This window comes from Bathycoccus prasinos, assembly GCF_002220235.1.
Source record: "Bathycoccus prasinos genomic : Chromosome_3".
In the NCBI taxonomy this organism is placed as follows: domain Eukaryota; kingdom Viridiplantae; phylum Chlorophyta; class Mamiellophyceae; order Mamiellales; family Bathycoccaceae; genus Bathycoccus; species Bathycoccus prasinos.
In genome coordinates this window covers 357,413-382,864 of record NC_024006.1, presented here as the reverse complement: position 1 = coordinate 382,864, position 25,452 = coordinate 357,413, and the positions used below count along the sequence as shown (strand labels likewise).

At 49.3% G+C, this 25,452-nt stretch overlaps 14 protein-coding genes across 14 annotated transcripts; 9 read left to right on the top strand and 5 right to left on the bottom strand.

The window, feature by feature from the left end:
* Positions 1-2: 2 nt before the first annotated feature.
* Positions 3-3,716, bottom strand: Bathy03g02080 (flavoprotein; the record flags this gene model as incomplete). The annotated part of the gene is made up of 1 exon (XM_007514022.1): positions 3-3,716. The coding sequence occupies one exon, from the start codon at positions 3,714-3,716 to the stop codon at positions 3-5; it is 3,714 nt and encodes a 1,237-aa protein (XP_007514084.1).
* A 471-nt stretch (positions 3,717-4,187) lies between these two features.
* On the top strand, positions 4,188-5,532 carry Bathy03g02070 (unknown protein; the record flags this gene model as incomplete). The annotated part of the gene is made up of 2 exons (XM_007514370.1): positions 4,188-4,315; positions 4,488-5,532. The coding sequence occupies 2 exons, from the start codon at positions 4,188-4,190 to the stop codon at positions 5,530-5,532; spliced, it is 1,173 nt and encodes a 390-aa protein (XP_007514432.1).
* Positions 5,533-5,619: 87 nt separating this feature from the next.
* Bathy03g02060 (predicted protein) lies at positions 5,620-6,849 on the top strand (the record flags this gene model as incomplete). The annotated part of the gene is made up of 1 exon (XM_007514255.1): positions 5,620-6,849. The coding sequence occupies one exon, from the start codon at positions 5,620-5,622 to the stop codon at positions 6,847-6,849; it is 1,230 nt and encodes a 409-aa protein (XP_007514317.1).
* A 336-nt stretch (positions 6,850-7,185) lies between these two features.
* Positions 7,186-9,153, top strand: Bathy03g02050 (predicted protein; the record flags this gene model as incomplete). Its single annotated transcript, XM_007514170.1, has 2 exons — positions 7,186-7,263; positions 7,420-9,153. 2 exons carry the CDS (start codon positions 7,186-7,188, stop codon positions 9,151-9,153), a joined length of 1,812 nt encoding a protein of 603 aa, XP_007514232.1.
* A 456-nt stretch (positions 9,154-9,609) lies between these two features.
* Positions 9,610-10,230, top strand: Bathy03g02040 (unknown protein; the record flags this gene model as incomplete). The annotated part of the gene is made up of 1 exon (XM_007514257.1): positions 9,610-10,230. The coding sequence occupies one exon, from the start codon at positions 9,610-9,612 to the stop codon at positions 10,228-10,230; it is 621 nt and encodes a 206-aa protein (XP_007514319.1).
* A 53-nt stretch (positions 10,231-10,283) lies between these two features.
* Positions 10,284-12,281, bottom strand: Bathy03g02030 (flavoprotein; the record flags this gene model as incomplete). Its single annotated transcript, XM_007514037.1, has 1 exon — positions 10,284-12,281. The coding sequence occupies one exon, from the start codon at positions 12,279-12,281 to the stop codon at positions 10,284-10,286; it is 1,998 nt and encodes a 665-aa protein (XP_007514099.1).
* A 431-nt stretch (positions 12,282-12,712) lies between these two features.
* Positions 12,713-13,117, top strand: Bathy03g02020 (unknown protein; the record flags this gene model as incomplete). The annotated part of the gene is made up of 1 exon (XM_007513953.1): positions 12,713-13,117. The coding sequence occupies one exon, from the start codon at positions 12,713-12,715 to the stop codon at positions 13,115-13,117; it is 405 nt and encodes a 134-aa protein (XP_007514015.1).
* Positions 13,118-13,391: 274 nt separating this feature from the next.
* On the top strand, positions 13,392-14,030 carry Bathy03g02010 (predicted protein; the record flags this gene model as incomplete). Its single annotated transcript, XM_007514099.1, has 1 exon — positions 13,392-14,030. One exon carries the CDS (start codon positions 13,392-13,394, stop codon positions 14,028-14,030), a length of 639 nt encoding a protein of 212 aa, XP_007514161.1.
* A 193-nt stretch (positions 14,031-14,223) lies between these two features.
* Positions 14,224-17,430, bottom strand: Bathy03g02000 (DNA excision repair protein; the record flags this gene model as incomplete). The annotated part of the gene is made up of 1 exon (XM_007514066.1): positions 14,224-17,430. One exon carries the CDS (start codon positions 17,428-17,430, stop codon positions 14,224-14,226), a length of 3,207 nt encoding a protein of 1,068 aa, XP_007514128.1.
* Positions 17,431-17,741: 311 nt separating this feature from the next.
* Bathy03g01990 (predicted protein) lies at positions 17,742-19,415 on the bottom strand (the record flags this gene model as incomplete). Its single annotated transcript, XM_007513880.1, has 3 exons — positions 17,742-18,809; positions 19,068-19,108; positions 19,325-19,415. 3 exons carry the CDS (start codon positions 19,413-19,415, stop codon positions 17,742-17,744), a joined length of 1,200 nt encoding a protein of 399 aa, XP_007513942.1.
* A 185-nt stretch (positions 19,416-19,600) lies between these two features.
* On the top strand, positions 19,601-20,002 carry Bathy03g01980 (predicted protein; the record flags this gene model as incomplete). The annotated part of the gene is made up of 1 exon (XM_007514267.1): positions 19,601-20,002. One exon carries the CDS (start codon positions 19,601-19,603, stop codon positions 20,000-20,002), a length of 402 nt encoding a protein of 133 aa, XP_007514329.1.
* Positions 20,003-20,229: 227 nt separating this feature from the next.
* Bathy03g01970 (predicted protein) lies at positions 20,230-20,907 on the bottom strand (the record flags this gene model as incomplete). The annotated part of the gene is made up of 1 exon (XM_007514201.1): positions 20,230-20,907. One exon carries the CDS (start codon positions 20,905-20,907, stop codon positions 20,230-20,232), a length of 678 nt encoding a protein of 225 aa, XP_007514263.1.
* Positions 20,908-21,149: 242 nt separating this feature from the next.
* Bathy03g01960 (unknown protein) lies at positions 21,150-23,606 on the top strand (the record flags this gene model as incomplete). The annotated part of the gene is made up of 1 exon (XM_007514362.1): positions 21,150-23,606. The coding sequence occupies one exon, from the start codon at positions 21,150-21,152 to the stop codon at positions 23,604-23,606; it is 2,457 nt and encodes an 818-aa protein (XP_007514424.1).
* Positions 23,607-23,815: 209 nt separating this feature from the next.
* On the top strand, positions 23,816-25,384 carry Bathy03g01950 (predicted protein; the record flags this gene model as incomplete). Its single annotated transcript, XM_007513922.1, has 1 exon — positions 23,816-25,384. One exon carries the CDS (start codon positions 23,816-23,818, stop codon positions 25,382-25,384), a length of 1,569 nt encoding a protein of 522 aa, XP_007513984.1.
* Positions 25,385-25,452: the final 68 nt, after the last annotated feature.

Genomic DNA, 25,452 nt, shown 5'->3' with positions numbered 1-25,452 from the left:
TATTAGTAACTCTTCCCGGTTTTTCTGTGGTGCATGGCGGATTTTCCTTCCTCGTCCAACAGCTTACCGCCGGTGACTTCGGCTAAGACCACCCAGTGGTCGCCGCATTCCATGCGGCTCTTCACGGAGCACTCGCAATAGGCTAAAGCGTCGGTAACGATGGCGCACTCGTTGTTTTCGCTGTAGGAAACTTTCATGTCGCCAAAACGATCCTCTCCCGGGGCGAAACCTTTTAACAAAGCTTTCATGGTTTCTTTTTCGTTGCCGAGTTTGAGGATGTTCAGGTTGAAGGTGCCGCCTGGGAGCATGAAGGATTCCACCGCGCGGTCTTTGGCGACGGCGACGGTGAGCGCGGGAGGGTTGAACGAAGCTTGGGAGACCCAGGAAGCGAGCATGGCGGACTGCGCGTCGCCGCTTTTGGCGGTGACGGCGCATAAAGATCCGACGATTCGACCAACTGCGGCTTCAGTTTCCGTCACTCCGGAAAAGGTTTCCGATTGAACTCTTTTCGATTCCGCTTTCTTCGCTTGCTTGGATTTCTTCAAGACGAGTTGCGCCAAGTCCGTGCCGGATTCTTCGCAGAGTTGTAAGGTTTCCTCCGTCGGTTTGAACTTACATCGAATGGCATCAAACGCAAAGTTAAATCCGGCGTTTTTCAAGCGGGTTTCCATGATATCGACGGCTTCACCGGACCAACCGAAGGAGCCAAAGACTCCTGCTGGTTTATCCGTGTCGTAGGATTTGACGATTTGACCCATGGCGTCCGTGACTGGAGTTGGAACGTGACCGCCTAAAGTTGGTGAACCGAGACAGAAACCGCCCACAGTTTTAGCCAACTCTTGAATTTCATCCGCACTGGTGAGTTCACAGTTGACCATTTCCACCCCGACGCCGGCTTTGGTGATGCCTCTCGCGATGGCTTGCGCCATCGCGGAGGTGTTCCCGTACGCGCTCGCGTAAATGACCGCCACGGAGACGTCGTTTATTTGCTTCAACTGTTTATCCGTCCACTCGTCGTATTCACGGATAAGTTCTGGAGACGAGTTCAAAAGTACTGGACCGTGGCACGGCGCCAAACGCGGTTGTTTATACGGCGAGTTGTACGCCAAAGCCTTGAGCTTGAAGAGCGCGCTATTGACTTGCGTCGCCATCGGCGCCAGCATGCAATCGTAAAAGTATCGCCAGTCTTCTTGGAAGGAATCTAAACCTCCTGAGTCGTACATCTCCACGTGGCTGTTATTCTCGTCAGTTTGCTCGTTGGCAACGTGCGCGGAGTAAAATTTTGAGGTAAAGACAATCCCAGATTTCGAGTCTCGCGTGCAAAACACATCCGGCCATCTCGGCGTAGAGCATGGCATGAACGTCAACGTTCTTCCTCCACCCAAATCTAACTTTTCTTCGTTCCCACGAATGATGCGCAAGCGCGCGCGCAACTTTGGTTTCCCGCTCAGCTCTGACGGTCGTTTCCACGCGGCGATTAAACGTTCGTTACTCCCCGGAGTGACCCCATCAGGCGGTTTCAACGCATCGTAGATGACTCTCGCGCCTGGGTTCGTGACGACAATCTCAATCGGCGGAAGGACATCCGACCGGTTTTCTAACAGCGCAGAAATCGAGTCTAAACGCTTCGGCGAAATGTGCTGCAAAATCAAGAAATCTGAGGAGGAGTGCTTGTTCTCGCCGAACAAGTTCTCAGCGAACGCTTTATCCGGAACATCAATCAAAGCAGTTTTCTCAGTCCCTTCGATGGAGTACACGTTATCACTCGTGCCTCTCTTCAAAGCGTATTCGACTTCAAACTTCAGTCTTTGCGTCGTCACGCACTTAGAAAGTTGGATGTTATCTGAATTTGGCAACGTCTCTTCGTAGACTTTTGTTTCTACTTCAGGAGCTTTTGGAGGGGCTTCTTGCTTCGAGTTTCCGCTGGGTGGAGTTTGCGGTGGTGGAGTGGGGGGCCTGCTCTCAAAACTTTCTTCCTTCATCTCTGGAGCTTCTTCCGCAGCGACTTCCGTGTAATCGTATACCCGCATTTCGGCAACGGCGCCAGCTTTAGCTGCTTTTTCGTTTTCGTTCTTTTTCATGCGCGCAAAGTGACCCGCCATGGCAATTTTTGCCGCAGCTTTCTCCGCCCGCGCTTTTTCAAGTTTCACCGTTTCCGCCGCGATTTCTGCAATCTCTTCTTGCTTAACAGCTTCTTGCTCCTCTGCTTCTTTCTTCTTCTCTTCCTCGGCGATGCGCGCCGCTTCCGCCATCTTTACCGCCGCCGCCTCTTCTTCTGCTTTCTTTTGCAACATAGCTATTTCTGCGGCCTTCTTTTCCTCTTCAGCCTTCCTTTCTTCTTCTTCTGCTTTCGCCTTCGCTTCGGCAGCTGCTTTCGCTTCAGCGGCACGGTTGGCTTCCGCCGCAGCAATAGCTTTCTGCTCGGCCTCAATTCTCGCTTTTTCTTCTTCCGCCGCTTTTATTCTCGCCTCTTCCTCTTCCTTGGCTTTCATTTCAGCTTCGATTCTTGCTCGTTCTTCTTCTTCCGCCGCTTTTATTCTCGCCTCTTCCTCTTCTTGCGCTTTCATTTCAGCTTCGATTCTCGCTCTTTCTTCTTCCTCCGCCGCTTTTATTCTCGCCTCTTCCTCTTCCTTGGCTTTCATTTCAGCTTCGATTCTCGCTCTTTCTTCTTCTTCCGCCGCTTTTATTCTCGCCTCTTCCTCTTCTTGCGCTTTCATTTCAGCTTCGATTCTCGCTCTTTCTTCTTCCTCCGCCGCTTTTATTCTCGCCTCTTCCTCTTCCTTGGCTTTCATTTCAGCTTCGATTCTTGCTCGTTCTTCCTCTTCCGCCGCTCGAATTCTCGCCTCCTCCTCTTCTTGCGCTTTCATTTCAGCTTCGATTCTCGCTTTTTCTTCTTCCTCAGCCGCTCGAATTCTCGCCTCCTCCGCATCTCTCTCAGCTTGTTCGGCAGCTTCCGCCTCCGCTTTTTTCTTCGCAATTTCCGCCTCCATCGCTTCCGCCGCCGCTCTTTGTTCCGCCTCAATCTTCTCTCGCTTCGCTTTCGCCACCTCCTCTTCCATCTTCTTAAACTTCGCCTTGACATCTTCCGCTTTCTTCAGCGCGGCTTTAATTTCAGCCTCCTTCGCGCCTTCGTCCGCGCTTTCGTACGCCCCGCCTTTCCTCTTTGCGATGGACTTTTTCACACCTCTCGCCAATTTGCCCGCATCGGGCACTTCCGGCACTTTCACCGACTTCGTCTTCTCCGCGACCGTCTCTCTCACCTCTTCCACGCTCGTCGGTACTTTTGGAACGTCGATGTTTCGCTTCGCGAACGACTTCTTAATCCCATCCGCTAAACTCGCCAAGAACGGTTTCGCGTCCTCGACGACATTCTCCAGCCGTGGAAGTTCAAACTCTGGAAGTTCCGGAATGAACTCTTTCGGGTCTCTCGAAATCAACTCTTTCACGTCCTCCGCGTCCGGTAAATCCGGCAACGACAGATTTCTCTTATTCAGCGATTTCTCCACGCCACTGGTCAAATCCTCCGCGGTTGGGATTTGTTGCACGAAACCGTCTTGAGAGATATCCCGGTACGTCTTAAACGCCCGACGCAACCATTTCGTGTTTCTCCCTTTCTTTGGATTCGATTCTTCTTCTTCCGCGGGTTCTTGTTCCTCCTCCTGCTTTGCGCGAGGAACGCTCTTTCCTCTCGTTTTCGTCGCTTTTTTATTATCCATCATCTTCGTCTCGCGGTGATGACGACGAGGGGAAAGTTTTCTCCACGACGACGCGCGCGAAGAAGACGACGACACGTTACAGCAACTCGTCGACATATTCTTTGCGCTGCTCTTTATGTTCTTCTTCTTCTTCTTCTTCTTCTGTGTAAATGTGTTCTGTTTTCTTCTTCTGTGTGTTAAAAACGAGAGAGAAGAGATGATACGATAAAAAATGCGGAAACAGTCACGTGAGGAGTGTGTTTTCGCGAGCGTACATGACGTGTGAAAAGAGGCATCCGATATGAATTTTCTCTCCCATAAGAAAGAGCTGTCGAGCACAGAAAGTGCTCACATTATTATTTTTTTCTCTTTCGAAACAACACCGCAACCCGTCACAGAACAGAAAAAAGAAACACACACAGAGAAAAAAAAACGTCATTTTATATTTGCTGCGCGCGCTTGTTGTTGCAAAGGAGAAGAGAGACGAGAGAGATGCCCGGAAATCCTCCTCCTCTTACTCGTCTCCTTTTACCGTGCTGGCAAGATGTCATGCTTCATTTAGGCACGGATTCTTTGAGAGAGTGTCAGAGAGAAATTTTAAATCGAGCCGGGTTTCCAACGTGAGTGTGAGATTTATTTGTTTGTCTTCTTCCCCGTTTTTGGTTTTACGCATCTTCGTGTGCACGCGATGTGCTCTTTCTTCGCGCATTCTCTCTCTCTCTCTCTCTCTCTCTCTCTCTCTCTCTGAAAACCGAGACTAAGGACGCGTTATAATCGTTTGTTTGTTTGCAGGGACGAGCGAGGTTTTTTACTGCTCCCCGGGGAAGTGTCTTCATCGGGTGAAGAAGAAGAAGAAGAAGACAAAGAAGAGGTGGAGGAGAAGAGTTTGTTGTCTTCTTCCTCGGCGCCGATCGACTTGACGCGAGAAGAGGAAGAGAAAGAAGAAGAAGAAGAAGAAGAAGAACCGCAACCGCTGGCGTGGCGGTTATTGAAAAGAGCGGCGGAGAAGAGGTGCGAGGAAAAGCAATCACAAAGAGAAGAAGAAGACCAACAGACTTTGGAGGCGGAACCAACACCTTTGGAGGAGAGTTCTTTTCTGCGAAACGATTTCGACGACGAGGAAGACGACGACGACGCGCAAAGAGGGCGAGGAGGAGGAAAAGGAGGAGGATTAGGAGCGCCTCTCTCGTCGCCTCCGGAATACTCCACGAAAACCGACCAAGAGCTCGCGAAAGAGTTGGCGAAGTTTGGTATGAAACGACTCGGTTCACGAACGGCTATGATTGATTGTTTGATGAACATTTGGACGGAGAAGATGGTGGAGAGAGGCGACGGGGCGGCGTATTCGCAGCGGTTGGAGGAGGAGTTGTTGAGTTTAAGTCAACGGGATCAGAACGCGTGCAACAACAACAACGCAACGAACGCCGTCGGCGTCGGGATGGCGACAAAGAAACGGAAGAACGCAACGACGAGTACTTTAAGAGGAGGAGGAGAAAGAACACCGAGAACGGACGAAGAAGAAGAAGAAGAAAAAGAAAAAGAAGATGAGACGGACGAGCGAGCGCTCGACGCCAAACTCACCGCCTTTCTCAGATCCTCTCGCGACGTGTACGCTTCCATCTTGCGCATGGAGCCGCTCGACTTGGACGAGGTCAAGACCCTTTGCCAGAACGGTTTGCGGATGAAATGCATATCGAAGGTGAAATTGGCGAAGTATTTCGAGAGTAAAGGCGTGGCTGTTCGACACAAGAGTAACCACGCGGCGAAACTCAGGAAGAGGAAGAAGAAGAATACTTTGAGTAGTACTATTAGTCCTATTAGAGAGGAGCTTCATTAAGGGGCGGCATTTAAAATAGCACGATAGAAATATTTAATAGCAATACAACCATAGCAGCAGAGAGAGAGTTAGTAATAAGAGATACTCATGTCGTCGTCGTTTCGATCAACGGCTTCTTCTTCTTCTTCTTTTTGTTCTTCTTCTTCTTCTTCCGATTATTCGAGGACGAAGTTGTTAAAGAAGAATCGTCATCCGAAGAAACAAAGACGAAGAAACGATGACGTTCGAGCCTCCTCTTCCTCCTCCGCTTTTGACGAACAACTCAAGTTGGAGTGGTTCAATTTCGGTCCTCGAGGGACGATGTTGCCACAAACCTTTCAACAACAACAAAAGAGTGGTGGTTTTCTCTCGACTTCAGGGCCGTTGCACGTGTCCACGCCTTTGATTTATTCGCAACCGCTCTCGGAAAGAAACGAACGGAAAACGTACATCAAGATGGACAACTGTCAACCGTCCGGGTCGTTTAAACTGAGAGGGTTAGGGTACGCGTGTCAGAAGGCATTACTATTGGATGGAAAGAAGACGTTCGTTTCGAGCAGCGGCGGGAACGCGGGTTTGGCGGTGGCGTATAGCGGATCCAAATTGGGCGCGAAGACGACCGTGGTGGTTCCGGAGACGACGCCTGAGTTTATTCGAGACCGGTTGGAATCGTACGAAGCGAAAGTGATCGTGCACGGGAAACAATGGTCGGAAGCGAACGAGCTCGCGGAAAAGATTGTCGCGGAGGAAGACGCGTTTTTCGCGCACCCGTTTGAAGGCGAAGACACGTGGACCGGACACGCGACGCTGGTGCACGAGATGTGCGCGCAGTTACGAGACGCCGGCGAAACCGTCCCGCCGAGTTTTATATGCACCTGCGTCGGTGGCGGCGGTTTACTTCTAGGCATCGCGCAAGGTTTACGCGAAGTCGGTTGGGCGAAAACCGACGTCGTCGTCAGCGAAACCGTCGGATGCGACTCGTTGTACCAATCCGTCCAAAAAAACGAGCTCGTCACTTTGCCGGCGATCACCTCCGTCGCCAAATCCCTCGGCGCCGCCCAAGTCTCTCCATCCGCGTTCGATTTAACCAAACAATGGAAACGCGAAGGCAAGTCCCCCCGAATTCACTCCACCACCGTCACCGACGACCAAGCGATCGACGCGTGTAAAAACTTCGCCAACCACCACCGAGCGCTCGTCGAACCGGCGTGCGGCGCGTGTTTAGCGCTCTCGTACGAAGGGAAAATTCGCGAGATGCAGAACGATATGAACACGAACGGGTGCGTCGTCGTCGAAGTCTGCGGTGGTGCCATCACCGATTTGAGCAGTTTTATGTAAAAGAGTAGCAAATCATCATCTGAACAGTAATACTTCCTCGAGCGAGAAAGAGTTTTTGTTGCTCTTTGTTGCGTGAGTTTACTAAAAATCTCAGAATTCCTTCTTCCCTTCTTTTACTCAAAATCTGCTCTTTTTCTCTTCACACAAAACGACAAACGTGAAAAACGCGCTTAAAAACGCGCTCAAACACCACGCGCGCAGTAAACTGATCGACTCTTTTCGCGCATCACTTGGCGTCGCGCAGTCTCTTTTCGAAAACTACTCTTTCTTTTTACTTTCTTTCTTTCCGTAAAGTCATCGATCAAATCAAAACACGTTTGAATAACGAGAGAAAAGATGGTCGAAGAACCGACGGACGATCGCGAAAACGCGGAAGCGGACGAAGACGGCGCCTCCGCGCCAGTTCCAGAGAAGGTGCGCTTCTTTTATGCTCTCAAAGTTTTGTTTCGTTTCTCTCTCTCTCTGATTCTCTTTCTTTCGCGAAAGGCGGCGATGTTTCGATGAAAGCGCACCGCACTTTAGCGCGTCGACGGAATCTGATCTTAAACTTCTCTCTTAAACGTAAAACAGACACAAGTCGGCGGCTCACCGGTATACATCGTGGAAAGGAAACTCGGGAAAGGCGGTTTCGGCCAAGTGTACGTTGGGAGAAGAGCGACGACGTCGACGGCGAAAGGCGCGAACGAACACATCGGTCCTGGAGCGAACGAAATCGCCTTGAAATTCGAGCACCGATCGAGCAAAGGGTGCAACTACGGACCGCCGTACGAGTGGTCGGTGTATAATTCTTTAGGCGGAATTTTAGGCGTTCCGAAAGTACATTTTAAAGGGAGACAAGGGGAATGGTACGTGATGGTTATGGATTTACTTGGGCCTTCGTTGTGGGATAAATGGAACACGTGCGGACAATCGATGTCGCAAGAGATGGTTTCGTGCATCGCGGTGGAAGCGCTGGCAATTTTGGAGAATTTTCACAGACAAGGGTTCGTGCACGGGGATATTAAGCCGGAGAACTTTTTACTCGGACCACCGGGGACGCCGACGGAGAAGAAGCTGTATTTGGTTGATTTAGGTTTAGCGACGAGATGGAGAGATCCGGTGTGCGCGGCGCACGTCGATTACGACCAAAGGCCGGACGTGTTTCGAGGGACGGTGAGATACGCGAGCGTGCACGCGCATTTGGGGAGAACGGCGTCGAGAAGAGACGATTTGGAGAGTTTGGCGTACACTTTGCTGTTTTTGTTGAAAGGGAGATTGCCGTGGCAAGGCTATCAAGGCGATAACAAAGGCTTTTTGGTGTGTAAGAAGAAGATGGCGACGTGCGCGGAGAGTTTGTGTCGGTATTCGCCGCCGGCGTACAGACAGTTCATGGAGGCGGTGATTAACTTGAAATTTGACGAGGAACCGAAATACGCGGCGATGGCGGCGTTGTTCGAACCGTTGTGTGGTCCACCAGGGAGACGACCGATTAGCACGGACGGCGCGAAGAAAGTTGGAATGAAACGAAAAGCGACGGATATGGGCAACTTGGAAGAAGACGATAAAGGAGCGGCGAAGAAGAAGGTTAGAATTGGAATTCCGGCGCAACAGTGGATCACCATTTACAACGCGCACAAACCGATGAAACAAAGATATCACTACAACGTGGCCAACTCAAGAGTGGAGCAACACATTGAAAAAGGCAACGACGACGGTTTATTCGTCAGTTCGGTGTCTTGCGCGCAAGAGTTGTGGGCGTTAATCATGGACGCCGGGACCGGGTATTCCGCGCAAATGTGGAATTTGAGCACGCAGTTCTTACCGAAAGAATGGATTTTGGAGCAATGGGACGATGGCTATTACATCACCTCTTTGGCTGGATCGACGACCGGGTCCGCTTTGGTCATCATGTCCAAGGGCACGCCGTACACGCAACAATCATACAAAGTTTCCGACTCGTTCCCGTTTAAATGGATAAACAAAAAATGGAAGGAAGGGTTTTACGTGACTTCCATGGCCACATGTGCTACGAGATGGGCTATTTGCATGTCCAGAAATGCCGGTTTAGTAGATCAGTGTGCGGAGTTGGATTACATGTACCCGTCCGAAGGCATCCACCGCAGATGGGATTGCGGTTTCAGAATCACGTGTTGCGCGGCCACTCCGGACCAAGCCGCGTTCGTTTTGTCCATCCCTCGTCGACGACCAGGAGACGAGACGCAAGAGACGCTGAGAACGTCCGCGTTTCCACGAACGCACGTCAAGGAAAAGTGGGCGAAAAATCTCTACATCTCCGCGGTCGCGTTTGGCCGCACCGTCAGTTAAAAAAAGGAGGAAAAATATCACGCACGAATACGCGTCAGAAAAGAGATACACACAGGTTGATATTGTATATATATATACACACACACACACAAAGAGAAAGAGAAAGAGAAAGAGAGTAGTTTTGTTGAGGGATTCTTACATTCACATCCCGTTGTATTACCATATCGGAAAACGTACAAAAGAGACACGTTATTTTTACAAAACGCGCAACAGCTTTCGCTTTCCTTTTCATACGTTCATACAAAACAGCCAACAAAAAAGATCTCTTTTCTCCTCTTTCGTGCTGCCTGAAAGAGATTACGAAAGAATTCGTCCCCTCTGACTGTACTTTTCCTCTCTTTTTTGTGTTGTTTTTTCCTTACGTGTCACTTCCCCCAAGAAAAAACACTTCACAACTTGTAACGCGCGGGGTAAAAACATACTCTGTCTCTCTCTGTCATGCGTTCTTCTCACTCCATGGCGACGTATTCGTCGACATCTTGCTTCCTCGGAAGTGCGACGAAAAGACACGCGCATAAAAACGCACCGCGCCACACCCATCGTTCCTCCTCCGATGTAATTTCCGTTACCGCAATTGGACCTTTCCGAGAACAATCATCGTCCGCGCGAGACAGAAGAAACTCCGTCTCGGCGGCATCCTTCAGCGGCCGAACGACAAGTTCATCGTCGTTAATGAGAAGAAGACAAACGGAAAGAACGAGCAGAATCGAGAGTAAAAACAACGACGAGGAAAAAGACGAGAGGACGAGAGATGATGAGAGCAAAACCTCAAAGGAAAAAGAGGTTGAAAAGTCCTTCGACAAAGCCTTGTCGAAGAAACTGACGACGATGGCGATCCCGTCGAAAGAGCGCAAACAGAATATTTTGTTGCGCACGCTCACGGCGGTGGCGATTACGTGCGCGGCGATTCTACCGCAGATTTCGGAACGGCCGCCGACGCCGGCGATGTCGATCGGGACGGCGCGGACGAGCACGCTGGTCGTCGGCGCGACGAAGAGCGTTCTGGACGACGCCGGTTTGAAGAAGGAGAAGGACAGGAAAAGGTCGAGTTGGTACGCCGGGACGATTAATCTGTGAGGAGAAGAGAGCGATGGAGAGAGGATATATACTTTGTTGTGATGTACATTTTTTTAATAATACGTGGCAACTTTTCTAAAGTGCGACGCCGTTTTCGCGTCTTTGTTGAACACGCCGCCGTCGATGGCTTCGCTATAAATCACCCAGTGATCGTTCGCGTCCATTCTGGAAACCACTTTACACTCCACGTAACTCACGGCGTCGGCTAAAATCGGCGATCCGCACGGTGCCGGTTTCCAATCCACGCCTTCGAATCGATCCGCGCCTGGAGGGAAACGTTTCAAGAAGTGTTTCATCGGCGCTTCGAAACCGTCTTCGCCTAAGCAGTTCAAAACAAAACTATCGCCGACTTGCATCAAGGATTCAATCGCACGATCTTTCGCGACGGCAATGGTAAATCCTAAGGGTTCGAACGACGCTTGCGCGATCCAAGAGGCGACCATGGCAGATTTCGCGGTCCCTTGCACCGCGGTGACAATGTACAATCCGCCGGAGACTCTCCCCAACGCTCTCGCGACGTCCGCGGACATGCTCGATTTCATCTCCTTCAACTTTTCTTTTTGCGTCAACAACTGACCCAAATCCGTCCCAGCTTCCTCGTACAACTGGTACGTCCCTTCTGTCGGCGACGACTGGCACTTCAACGGCGACTGCGATTCTTGCAAACCAATCTCGGCGAATTTACGCATCAACGGGTCCACCGGTTCGTCGTCGCCGCCGTAACTCTCGCACACCAAAATCTTTTGCTTCCCTGGCTTCACCGCGCCTATTAAAACGCCTACGTTATCTTGTATCTCATCCTTCGCGTTCGGCGGCGCTAACAAAACGATACCGCTCGCACGACCAACCTCCTCGACGATTTGCTGCGCGTCGCAGGTGGACAAATCCAACATCGCCACTTCGCAATCGGTTTTCACCACACCTCTGGCGATTGATTGCGACAATCGATCGCTAAACCCGTAATCCGCGGTATAAAAAACAACCACGGACGATTTCGCTTTCTCCAAAGCTTTCTCGGACCACTTTTTATAGTCCCCGATGAGTTCTTCTGAGTTGCGTTGTAAAATTGGCCCGTGTCCGGTGCACACCGTGGACAACTTCACTCCGTCAGCCTCGCACTTCCTCAAAGCCGTCAACACCGATCGCGCGTTTGGTTTCATCAAACACTCGTAGTAAAAACTAAAATGCGGCATGAGTTTCGGTAACTCTTCGTCGAAGACGTCCTTTGTGCAGTAATGCGCGCCAAACGCGTCGCACGTGTACACGAACTCGCTCTCCGTGTCGTAACTGAACATGGTATCCGGCCAGTGAAGATTCGGCGCCGGAACAAATTTCAACTGCCTCCCGTCGCCTAATTCGAGCACGTCTCCACCTTTCACGACTAACTTGTTGAACTCCTTTTGCACCAAGTTATCCAAAAACGCCAAACACACTTTCGTCCCGACCACGGTCGCGTTCGGCGCTCGTTCCAACACTTTGCCGATCAATCCGGAATGGTCCGGTTCCGTGTGCGAACACACGACGTAATCGATCGAACTCAAATCGTCGTTTCCAACCACCGAAGCTAAGGAATCCATGTATAACTGTTCGAATTTCTCGTGACTCGCATCGATTAAAACTGTTTTTTCTGTGCCTTTGATTACGTACGAGTTATACGTGGTGCCTTTCTCTAAGCCGAATTCGATATCGAATCTGTCCCGGTCCCAGTCTAAGGAGCGGATAACCGTCGTGTCGTGGGTGAGCTTTAAGATTTGCGTTTGGAGCGTATAGTTTTCGTTATTCGCTGGGTTTATCCACACGGACTCGCTCGAGAGCGCGCCGAAGTCAAGCTCGACATCCCCGCTCGGTTCCGCGACTGCGCCGTTGTTGTTCTTCCTCGTCGTCTTCGAGAAGATACGCCCCCGGGGAAAACGACGTGTCACAGACCATGTGATGGTACCGTTGTTATTCAAAGAAGAAGAAGAAGACAAAGAACGAACTTTCCTCCCTCTCGAAGTCGACGACGTGAACGCAACGACAGAAGCGCAAAATCCGTGAACTGCGTGTGCCATTCTTCTTTCGCGAGAGTGTGTGCTGTGTGTGTGTGAATAAATGCGCGTTCTTCTTTATAACGTCACATCGCGGGGAAAAATCACCTCTTTTGCTGGTAAAGATATGCCCGTTTCTTTTGCCTTTCCTTTCGGTGGCGCTGAGAAGAAGAATAGCAAAGACGAAGAATCAAACGAATCCAGACGAACTGTTGGGAGTACTACTTCTGCGACCGAAAATCATCGAGGAGAACAACAACAAGAAACGGTTGGACTCGCGTTCGGGAAAATCTGGGAGTGTTACTGTGCGTTTCGTTCTCCGCTCTTTTTTCTCTCTCTGCTTTGAGTGCACGACTGACCGATGTTTTCTCTCTCTCTCTCTCTCTCTCTCTAACGCGACGAAAAACATCACAGCGCCGAGATTCCAACTGACTCGATACTACCGATACGGCGAGATGGACAACTGCGAAGAGTTTTGGGAGGACTTTTATAAATCGATTGAAAATCACACCGGGAAACCACTCCCGACAAGAAGGAGCAAAAGTGGTTCGAAAAGCGAGAACGACATCGAAGACATCGAGACGAAGAAGAAGAAGAAAGGACAATTTTTATCCTCGCTGAAAACCAAATGCGAACACTTCTTGACGAAAACGAAAGAAAACGAAGAAGAAAACACGAGAGAGGAGGCAAGAGAGGCGCGCGCGTTCGCGCAGGCGTGGCAAATCATGGATCCGAACGAGGCGGAAGTTTCGTGGAGGAAGAGGTACCGGGACCTCCTGGAAAAGCCCGAGGAGAAAGAGAGTGGTGGTGTCAGCGTTCACAACAATAACGAGGATACGGATGAGGAAAGTCCTCGGTAATTCTTCATTTTTCGCGGAGTGTGGTCGTAGTTCTCGGGGTAGATAGACTCGTAGCGTGTAGCGTTGTGTTATAGTAGTAGGAGTGAATTGCTTCATTTTTCCACATAATCACATGCGCTTAGTTTCGCTCTCCTCGCGTCGTTTTAGCGTCGCTTTCTTTCTCTCTACTCACTGTGGTTTTCGTTCTTTATCTCGTTCTTCTTCTTTGACGAGAGGGAGAAAAGCTTTCACGAGAAGCATCAGCGGCGAAACGGCGTCTTGTTCGTCCAATACAATGGATGATGTTGGGGAAAGGTTGAGGAAAGAAAATATCCGGGTGATTTTAGGGAGCAAATCGGCGACGAGAAAACAAATCTTGAACGAGATGAAGATTGAATACGCGACGATATCGGCGGATATAGACGAAAAAGCGATTCGATTCGAGGATCCTTCGCGGTTGGTGGAAGCGTTGGCGAGAGCAAAAGCCGAGGCGATTTTGGAACGAATCCGGAAGGCTGAGGAAGAGGAAGGAGCGAAAGAGAAGAGAAGGACGCTGTTAATCACGTGCGATCAAGTGGTGGTTTTTGACGGTAAAATACGCGAGAAACCAGAGACAGAGGAAGAAGCGAGGATCTTTATGCGGTCGTATAAGGAGAATAATCCGTGCTCGACGGTTGGTTCGATCAGAGTGACGGACGTGGCGACGGGCGCGTCGGCGAGTTCCGTGGACGTGTGCACGATTCATTTTAAGGAGATCTCGGAGGAGGCGATGGATTTTTTGATCAATGAAGGCGAGGTCATGTGGTGTGCGGGAGGTCTGATGGTAGAACACGAGAAAGTGAGGCCGTTCGTGACGAAGATTGATGGGAGCGAAGATGGAGTCATGGGGATGGATAAAGAAGTCTGCGCTCGGCTACTGCGAGAGGTTTTCTGATTTTGATGTCAATGTATATTTAATACGCGAATTCTTTTGATAATGCTGCGTCGTAAATTTACAATCGATGAAGTGTTTGTTCAACACTTTGTCACTATCGCTCCTAAAATGTTGCTGCTGCCAACGCGCTGCATTGACATGCGCGTTCTATTCTGTTTTTTTTTGTACCGCGAGTGTAAAACACCCCTAAAATTTAATTTTCTTCTTCGTTGTCGTCGTCGAAATCATCCATCTCGCTTCTTAAGCCTTCCACGTTCCGCATTAGCGCGTATTGCGCGTCCTCTTCGTTCTTTATAGATAAGAAGTGCTTGGCAAAATCAAGTTCAGAAACGTTGTTGTATTTTGCCATCGCGCGTAAAGCGATGTCTTGTACCGCGTGTTCGTGCGGATCGAGCGCGTTCTTCTTTCGGTTTCTGATGGAGAATCCTCCTCGTTGGCCGCCTTCCTTATTTGCCGCTTCCGCCTCTTTCCTCTTCTTAGCGAGGCGGCTTAATAGCTTTTCGTTCTTCGAAGCTCTCTCGGCGTCCTCAATGCGCTTCTTCTCTTTTTCGCTCACGCCGAAGATCTTGTTATGGTCCATGGTGTGCAACGCTTGGAGGTTCTTCTCGTTGTTGTCGTTCTCCTCCTCCTCCTCGTTGAGCAAGCCTTCGAAGATGTTCTCGCCTCGCTTCGCTGCCGCTTCCCGTTCCTCTTCTAAAGCGTTACCGATATCACGAGCTTGGTCTTGATCTAAACCTTTCGCAACTCTAAAGTTAAATCCGTCTTCGCCTTGGTGCCCTTCCTCTTTGATGATGTCCTCTTCTTCGTCTTTCCGTTTCTCTTCTTCTACTTTTTCGCGAACCTCAACCTTTCCCGCCATGTTCAGTCTGAGCAAGTTCACGATGCCCCACAACTCGCCTTTCTTCGTTTTGTCACCTTGGATGCCTTCGAAGATTCGTCGTTCCATCTTGCCATCCGTCATGGTCGATCCCATTTGCAGTTTATAAATCTGACGAGAATACACGAGCTCTTCTAGAGTACCGGCGGAAATTAATCTGTACACTTCCACGTTGCGCTTGTTGCCCAATCTGTACACGCGATCTTGCGACTGCAAATCTTTCGCAGGATTCCAAGCCGGATCAAAAATGATCACTTTATTCGCCGAGGCGACGTTAAGGCCGACACCGCCGGCTTCGGAGGACATGAGAAACAAGAAACAACTGCCCCGTTTGTTAAAATCGTCGACAATTTTTTGACGCTCTTTCACCGGCGTGCCGCCATCTAATCGTACGTGTACATATCCCTTGCGCTTGACGAATTCATTCATCACGTTTAGCAACCGAACGGAATACGAAAACAAAACAACTTTATCGTTTCTCTTGTAAAACCGCTCGAGTAAAATACTGAGCGTTTTCATTTTACCGCAATGGTCAAAGTTTGAAGCGGCGAGAAAGTTTTGTTGCGGTCGCAATCCCCCGAGCGCATCGAGCTCGTCGCCGAGAGCAACTTTAGCCACCGCTTGCGCGCGTTTGAACTTTGCCACATCTTCTTCTTTCGGGTTTGGGGGTAAATCAAACGGTTTTAAAAGCTCGAGATGGTTCGAGACGTTACGACAGGCAAAAACGCACGCGAATCCGACGCACATCGGACATGTCCGTCCGTGTCTATTGTGCGGTCCGTAAGCACACCACATCTCGTCCCCATCATCGTCGTTCAAGCCATTAGCAGGATAACAACACTTGTTCCTTTTCTCACCACTTCCACAATCGCATGGACTATCTTTATTCAATATCAACTGTACACTCGTCGATTCGCGGATGCGTTCGTACGCTCTTCTTTGTGCTGGAGCCAAATCACAAAATACGACTTTCTCTGTCTTTTTCTTCATCGTCCCCGCTTTCAAGACGCGCTTCTTCTCTCTCTTCAGCATATAAATGCTCAGTAAACCATTCAACTGCATCGCGCGTTTTCTGCCGAGTCCAATTTCGTATGCACTCGCTGATGCGCTTCGCGCTTTGTGCATCGGTCTCTCGTAATACGATTTGAAATGAGATAACGAACCAATACAGTTCGAATTCAATGCATCAAATATCGTGTGCAATTCCTCGGCTTTATTTTGATAAGGCGTCCCAGTTAAGCCAAATTTTTGACATTTCATTTGGCGCATTGCTTTAGACGATTGCGTCTTCGGGTTCTTCATCGAATTGTGCATTTCATCGATGACGCAAAAATCCCAGTTGGTGTTCGTCCAAATGTTAAAATCTGGATTTGATTGGATATCTCTGGAGATGATGTTTACCGTCGTGATCACCACGTCCACACCGCGATGGTTCTCAATGTCGTCGTACACCACCTCTCTGTTATTCCCGTGCGCAACTGCTACATTGACGTCCCATATTTCGTCGTCACCGATAGCCTCGCCCCACTTTTCAAACTCGTTCTTCCAGTTATCAATCAACGTCGCCGGAACGATGATTAAAATCGGTCTTCGATTGTTCGAGTTGACGCCTCTCCTCTTTGCCTCTTCTTCGGAGAGTACTTCACGCTTACCCCATTTGTCATACCTCGTTTCCTCCATATCTATCACTTCTTCTCCTTCTTCTTCTTCTCCTCCTTCTTCTGCGCGTTCCTCTTCGTCGTCGTCTTCTTTGTCATTCGCGCTCTTTTTCAAATCCTCCTCCTCCTCCTCGCCTGAATCGTCTTGCCAAATGCTCTTCTTCGTCGTTCTCATCAACACTCCACCTTTCACCATCCTCCTCCCATTGCCTTCACCGCCAAACCCACCCCTTGGTATCTTCGCCGTCAAGCACGCCGTCGCGAACGCCACGACCTGCACGGTCTTCCCCAAACCCATCTCGTCCGCTAACAAACCGCCAAGATTTCGCGCGTATAACCCGTGCAAAAACCGCACGCCATCTCTCTGGTACTCTTGCAAACGCTCGGCTAATTTTATCGGCACTTCCAATTCTCTCTGGTCCCATTTGCTCACGTCTCGCGCGTCCTTCGAAACTTTTTGTTTCATCCCTTCCGTCCAACCGTCGCTCGGCACGACTTTCAAAATCAACCGTCCGGAGCTGTTCTTTCCATCGACATCGAAAATTTGCCGAAAATCCTCCTCCTCTTTCTTCTTCTTTTCTTCTTCTTCGTCTTCTTCTTCGTCTTCTTCCTCGTCGCCTTTTTTTAGCGTCTCGCCGAAAACGTTCAGCAGTCTTTCCACGTCGTCGTCTTCTGAATCGTTGTCGTCGTCTTTCGTCTTTAAAAACTCGCCGCTGTCGAACAAATTGTCAATCTTTTCTTCTCGTTCGTTTTCTTTCATTTGCTCCAGTAACGAGACGGTTTTGGTCCGAGTGAACTGCGTGCCGGCGATGAAACTGTTATTGTTGGTAAAATCGTGGTTGTCTTGAGACGTTTCGCTGGTCATTGTTGCATGTAATGTTTCTTTTGTTGTTCTTTTTGTTCTTTTTGTTGTTGTTGTTCCTTCTTTGCGCGCGGAAAGAGTGTGGTGAAGAAGAAGAAATCTTTCGCAGTAGATCCTGCTTTTTTCGGGGGTGCTTACATTTCATTTTATATAACGTATAACATGTATCAAACAACTTGGCACCTCTCTACGTCTCTCTGTCTCTCTCTTTCTCTCCGTCTATCTCTTCATCCCCGGTTCGTTATTATTGTTACTTCTTCGCATGCAATTATCTACTATAAAATACTCTACTAATACAACTCGTCGTAAAATTTTTATTCCCGCCTGTTCCGAGAACTGGCGCCTCGATCTCTTGAGGAAGATTTCGCCTTGGCGTCCTCTTTCGCCGTCAAATCTTTATCACCCGATCTGGTTTTATCAGCTCGCGACCCCGTGTTGACAGCCTTAGAATCCGATCGCCAGTTTGGATCTTTGGATTTATCTACTCCAGCTCCGCCGCTCGATCTCCCCACCGCGTCTCTTTGCGTCGTTTGACCACCCCCGGTTTCGTTGTTCGTCGTCGTGTTGTTCGCGTTGTTGCTAATACCTCTCGATAACTGTTGCGTTTGCTGATACTTTAATATCGTCCAATCGAACACGTAATCGTACTGATACCCTTCTCGAATAAACAAATCTCGGAATAATTTGCGTAAAAACGAGTAATCCGGCTTATCTTCAAATCGCAGCGATCGAACGACTTGGAAGTACGACACAAACTCCGGAGGGAAACCTTTACATAAAATCTCAATCGGCGTCGTCATCTTCTTATCGCTAATCTTTTCGTACTTCATTTTCTTCGTATGCGCTTTCAAACCTTGCCACGGCAACGATCCTCGCAAAAAATACATCAAAACATACCCGAGCGATTCTAAATCGTCCCTTCGACTTTGCTCTACGCCGACGTGCGTGTTGATCGAGGCGTACCTCGCGGTGCCGGTTAAGTTTTTATTCTCGCGGTACGGTATGTGCATGTGCGTTTTTGGATCGCGATACTTTTTCGCCAAACCGAAATCGATTATGTTCACCTGATTCGCGCGTTTCCCTAACCCCATCAAAAAGTTATCCGGTTTAATATCTCGATGAATAAACGACTTCGAGTGCACGTATTCGATTCTCGAAACCAGTTGGTCCGCCAACATTAAAACCGTCTTCAGCGATAACTTCCGGTTACAAAAATTAAACAAATCCTCTAACGATGGACCTAACAGATCCATGACCATGATGTTATATTCACCTTCCACGCCGTACCATCGCACGTTCGGGATGCCGGTGCCGCCTTGCAAGATTTTGTAGAGTTTCGATTCGTAGAGTAAAAGTTGCGGATGTCTGCTTTTGCACGATTCCTGTTTTTGTGTTTTGCACGCGCGCGCACGATGTGATAATAAACACGGAAGAGATATTACGTCAGAGAACAAAAGAATCCATCGTTCGTTCGATCCTCTCGTCCCCGATCGAACAAAAACAACGAAAGATGACCAGATAAGAACGTTTCCGCGACGAGAGAAGAGGTTGTGTTTCCTTCTCCGCAAAAATGTGATTTCGTGGCCCGAAACGACGGAACGCGAGAGAGAAAACGAGCAAATTGAACGCGAAATCCGTACCAGCTTAATTCCAACTTCCTCGTCCGTTTGTATGTGCGTTCCTGTGCGAAAGAAAGAGTCGTCAGTATATTATTCATCGTATTTTGGATCGGTCGAGGGCGAAATCAATTCGCATCATCCGTCGTCGTACGCGTAGGTAAAGGTTGATGATGCGTTTCTTTTCATTACGCGAATAGACTCGTGGTGTCGACAAAAACCAACACAACACACAAGCTGTGCTTGGGAAAAAAAAAAAATCTCTTTCTTTCTCTTCTCACCTAAATATATATCCCCGAAAGACCCGCTTCCTATCTTTCGCCCGACGCGGTACTTGTTCCCGATGCGCAGCTCGATGCCGCTGGAAGTCATTTTACTCCTTTATTTTTTTGTGTGCGCTTTTGTTGTGTGAAAGCGCGTGTGGAAAGTGATGAAGAGAGAGAGAGAGAGAGAGAACGGATCAAGAAGGCGTCGAATTTTTTCTTCTTTCTTTTGGAATTTAGGGTGTAGGTTTTAGCCCTTTGGTCTCCGGAAGAACGCGTCACGAACCGCACAAGATGGGATTCGAGAACGTGGTTGGCGGCAAGCTGAAACTGAAAGGCGCCGCGATAGAGAAAAGGGAGAAGAAGAAGAAGAAAAAGAAGAAGAAGAAGAACAAGGATGACGACGAGACGAGGAAGCGAAAATACGTCGAGTTGAACGAAGACGACGATTCAGACGACGACGAGCATTTTCAGAAGCGGACAAGCAGTCGGGAAAAGAAGGAGGACGAGAACAACAACAAGTTGGACACGAGAACGGACGCGGAAAAAGCGCACGAGGAACGAAGTCGACAACAACGCAAGAAGAGAATATTGGAGCACGCGGAGTTAAGTCACAAGGATAAGGTGAGGCTGTTTAACGAGAAGTTGGGGAGATTGAGCGAACATCACGACATTCCAAAAGTTGGGCCGGGGTAAAGTAAGTTGGTGTTTCGCGCCCAAAGTTTAGTAGTATGTAGAGTGTGCATAACGTGCGGTTTGATTTGATTATATAGAGGGAAAGAGCAGTAACACTACACTGATCTTGTATTTCGCGCGGATATTTTCTTGTTGTTATTGTTGTTGTTCCTAAAAGTCATCAAAGCGTCGCCGACTCGCGAAAGCGAATCACCTACTGCTTGGCGGCGCTCCTCGAAATACTTCTTTTAACCGACCAAGGCGTTCGTCAGCGACTCACACTTGACAGACCCAAACGTCGGGCCTTCGTCGCCTTCTTCACCCTCCAACTCTACGCGCATGACAGCCCCGTCTTCCTTCCAACTCGCTTCCATCTCCCCGTTCGTAACTAACTCCGGTCCAAACGCCTCCCAATACTTCTTCTTTTGCACCTGGTTCGCGCTCGCCGGTTCGCCGTTAAACGCCGCGTCGCCGAAAACAACTCGCGACCCTAACTTTGCATTTTCCGGCGCAACTAACAACTCCACCTTATCGTGCGTCTCGTTCGAGGCCGCTAATAACATGCCGTGCGACTTCACCCCTTGCATATTCCTCGCCTTCAAGTTTGCCACCACTATGACATTTTTCCCCAAGATATCTTCTTCTTTCATGAACGGAACTAACCCGCTGCAAATCGTCCTCGGCCCTTCCGCTTCTCGTAAATCAATCTCTTCGACGTACAGTTTATCCGCGTCTGGATGCACCGTACATTTCGTCACTTTTCCCACTCTTAAATCGATCAAATCCCTCGGACCGGCATCCGCAGACATCGCTCTGACAACGATCGTCGTCTTCCTCGCGTGAAAAGCAGTGGTAGTGCTGCTCTTGCTCCGAGTAGCGCGAGCAGAAAAAGCAGCGACGTTAGGAACGTTTCTAAAAAGGAACATCTTTTGAGAAGTGCACGAGGCGTGTCTGAACATCTGTGTCGCTCTTTTGTAGTTGTGTCGTCTCTCGCTTTATCCAAAACAAGGCAGTGGTTTTTTTTTTGCTTTGGTGGCGTCCAATTAAATTCCCACACGAGAAAAACAAATTTTTAAAAATCGCTCGCGAATACCTCATTAGTAGCAGCGCGCGCTTTTGATCGGAGGAGGTAAAAAGAATGGTTTCCAAGGCAAAAAAGAAGACAAAAATGCAGTTAGACGAACTTCCGGACGGTTTGAGCGAGAGTTCCGATTTGGAGGAGGATTTGTTGTTCAATTCGAGGAGGAAGAAAAATACGACGACGGTACGAAAATCGGACGAAAAGAAGAAGAAGAAGAAGATTGACGTTCACGAGGAAAGAGAGAACGTGGAGGAGACGCCGACGACGTCTGGCGCGATTAGCAACAGCGAGGACGACGCGACGACGATTCGGAAGAAGAAGAGGGAGAAAAAAACAGGAATAAAACGAAACGAAGAAGAGAGCGAGTCGGAAAATGATGCGTCTTTGAAATTGCTCTTCTCGAACAATAAAGATACGTTCGAAAAGGTCGAAGCGAAGATGAAAATGGATGGGAACGGTTCGACTCGGAAACGAAAGAGCGGTGGTAATAGTGGTGGTTCGAACGACGACGAAAAGGTGTCCGGAGATGAAAACACGAACAGTACGAAGCGACAAAATACTAAGAGCAAGAAGCAACTCACTTTCGCCGAGCTGCTTAAGAAGAACGCGGAGGAACACGAGAAGGAGAGGAAGCAACGCGAGATGGAGGAGAGCATGGTTGCAAAGCACGAGCAACAAGAGAAAGAGGATGAAGAGGTGGAGGAAATGTACGAGGAAGAGGATAAGGAAACGGATAAATTATTCAAACAAGCTCTTGACAAGGAGAAGGCGGATAAGTTGCATCAAGAGTTGGACATGAGGCCGGAGCCGAAGGGGAGGATGAAGACGATTGCGAGTAAAGCGCTGATGAAGAAAAGTACGGCGAGTGTGGAAGGTGGAGGAGTTTACGAGATTGATAATTTCGAAGAGAAGCCGTTTGAGTTATTTCCGGATGGTCCGGTATGTAAAGCGTTTATGCAACGAGCGGAGAACAGGAGCGAACACATGAATTTATGCGCGGAACTTTTGTTGGGTAGGTGGTTGAGATACGCCGAGAAGAGTAAAATGTGCGACGATCCGAATGCACTTTTTCCATGGTTGTTAAACGTAATAACACACACTTCGAAGAACAAAGAGATTGTTTTTGCGGCGAGAGATGCTTTGATTTTCGCGCTGTACGAAAACGAACGGCAGGGAGGAAACGGCGGGGAGAGTATAATTGGATCGTGGTACGGTGATAACATGGATACGCTCACGAACACCTCCTTCGAAGCGGTGTTAGCCGTCGCAAAGTCAGAGCGATCCTGGAGGCAGAAGAGGCGCAGCAGTGTTAGTCGTAACAGCTCCACGCCAATTAAGAACTCGAAAAAGAAGGCGGACGATGTCGTCATCGTGTTGGATGTCGAATGTAGCAAAATAACAACGCTCGCGGAAACCCCTAATGCTAAAATTTCCGGAACTTGGTCGTCGCAAGACGCTTTAAATGCGCTCAAGAAAGTTGGCATCGACGACTCGTTCCCGGCATCCGAGTACGATTTGATGGTGAAACCAACACGGAGCAAGAAGAAAAATAAAAAGAAAGAGTCGAAAGGGACGGTGTACGAGGAACGCCCGGACGTTTCCGTCAACGTCTTGGGCGTCGTGAGCGCCATTCGCGCTCTGTGCGATTACAATTACCTTCAAGATGAAGCGCCGTTGACACACGCGAAGAGCGAAAAGTTTGACGCAGATGGATGCGCAGAAATTATAAAACTTATCGCCAAAATTCGACTCGATCCGCGCTCGGATGCCTCGGGCGCGTGTTTTGATGCGTGCGTGAAAAGTATCTTGCGTTGCGTTTCTTCGTGTAATACCATCGACGCGGCGAGTAAGAAGCAATTCTCCATGAAGTTATCGCAAAAGCTCGCGAATGCCGTCAGTAACGACAGCTCTTTACCCGCTGTCACCTTCATCTTGAGGTGGTTCCCAGTCCGTGATACGTTTTCCGCGTATATTCGCGACGGTTTAGCCTTGTACGGATTTCGCGGATGCCTCAAGCGCATCGAACGCGGTCCTCCGCTGACGAGAAAAAGACAAAACGATGAGGATGAAAGCGATGATGAAAGCGAGGAAGATGTACCTCTTCCCTCTACCATTTCCCCAGTAGACGCTAGCGTAGACGTCGAAGCCTTCCGAGTCTCTTTTGAATGTTCGAGAGACCTCGCCGCGCGAGCACTCGTCGGCGACGCCTTATTCTCCTCTCGCAATCCAGAGTTCAACAACCCGGACGACGTCTGGCAATTCGTCCGCCTGTGGGATTTTGCCGATTGTGTCCTCAACGGTGGCGTATCCGCCAACACATTCGATGCCGCCAATGAAGGCGATCCAGCTTTACAAAAAGTCTCCAAGTGGATTTCTAAGATGAAATCTCTAATCCCGAAACTAAGCAGGATAGAAGCCGAGGCGCAGTTTCGCTCGCGCGTCAACGACGCCCAAAACTGGTACAACCAAGAGGCGCACGCGCGAGCTATGGGTGAGAGCATCGGTGGGGACCGTGTTAAATTTAATGAAATCGAGATCGATTGATATTTAGAATAAAGTAGTATATGTAGATATAGATATACATTAGAGAGAACGAAGAGTAGACGTGTTCGCGTCGTGCGCAGTTTCTGGCTTCTTTCAAGAGAAAGACTTCACACACAAATCTAATCTTCACTTCAAAAACGCGCATAAAAAGTAACACACACATACACACAACAACGCGCATACTCTCGCGCGTTGGTTGCCTCGCAACAATGCCTCCAAAACCCCCGTTCTCGCGCACTTCCCTCTCTCACCGAGAGAAGCGCAAGCACACCAAACGTGCTATTTGTTGCATCGTTTTCCTCTTCTTTTCCCTCGCGTTCAGAGTTCTCTTCTTCGGGAAATCATCATCTCGAGGGCGGCACTTAAACGATGAATACGGGCGAGAACCTTTATACGCGTTCGGAACGCACCATACGCACCACCAGTTTTTGCAAAAGAGTCCTCACGAGTACGCGCTGAGCATGGCGCGAGGAGAGGAGAGCTTTCATCATCGTCCTCATAATCAACAGGAGGGTTTGAGTGTGAGCAAATCAGAGGAGGAAGAGGAGGAAGAACAGAAGCAGTTTTCGCTGGCAAACACGAAGGTGTACGTGTACTCGTCGCGAGAGATATCCGAAATCGCAAAGTTAGCGCCGAAAGATTGCGAAAGGGTGGAATCAGAGCAGCTGTTACACCGGATGTTTTTGTACTCGACGCAGTTAAGAACGAGCGAGAAGAGCGAGGCGACGCACTTTTTCGTTCCGGCGTATCCGGAGTGTTTGAGGACGCAGAAGAAGTTGGACGAGAAGACGATTGAGGGGTATTACGTGGACGTGTTGAAACGACTCGGGCGATTCCAAATGAGCGGTGGGTTAGATCACGTGTTCGTGGCGCCAAGAGTAGGAATGGATGCGGTGTTTCCGAATTGGCGAGCGCACTGCGCGAATTGCTTGTTTTTGAGAGCGTCGAGAGACGTGCGAGGGCAAACGACGGACGTTTTTCGAGAAGTGGTGATTCCAGACGCGTTTTCCGAGTCCGAGGCAAGGAAAAACGACGAAACAGCGGAAAAGTTGAAATCGAAGAGACAATCGCACGCGTTGATTAGCGTATTAGGGGACGACGATGAGGCGAAGCGTTTACGGAGGATTCACAAGGTATCCGATGTAGAAGACATGCGATTTAGAGCGTCATTTTGCGTGGTTATCGTACCAAACGACGCGGAAGGTGATGAAGACATAGACGAGAGAAATCATTGGACAAAAAACATCGCGTTGGCGTTGTGGTCGGATTGCATTCCGGTTCTGTTGCACAAGAAAAATGCCAACGCGAACGACGACGACGATCACTTTGCCCACGCGCTCTTAGACGCGCTCCCATTATCGGACGTTTTAGATTACGAATCCTTCTCGATCTCCCAAGCGTACAAAGCCAACACGGATGACGACGAGTTACTCGATTATCTTCGCGCGATCAACGCGCGAGACCGACACGAATTCGCTCGCAACGGCAAACGCGTCCGGTGCGCGTTCGTTTACGACGCCGGCGATAGCGAGTGCTCCGCCGCACTCGCGTTAGGATTTGCGTTAGGTAAACGCGGTTTACAGTTCCCGAAAAGTTCGAGAAGCTTCTGGGGCGCGCACGGTGTTCCACTCGATGGTGACGGGAACATAGTGAGCGCTTCTTCTTCTTCTTCTTCTTCCGCTGTGTTCGATGAATCCGGCGGCGGCAACTTTGAAATCGAACACGTCTTCACGTACGCGCCGAAAGGGAACGATTTGAATCCTCCGAAGTATTGTTAATCTTCTTGAATACTTTAGTTTTAGTTTTAGTTTTAGTAGAAGCAGCAAGCACACACTCGTGCGGAATC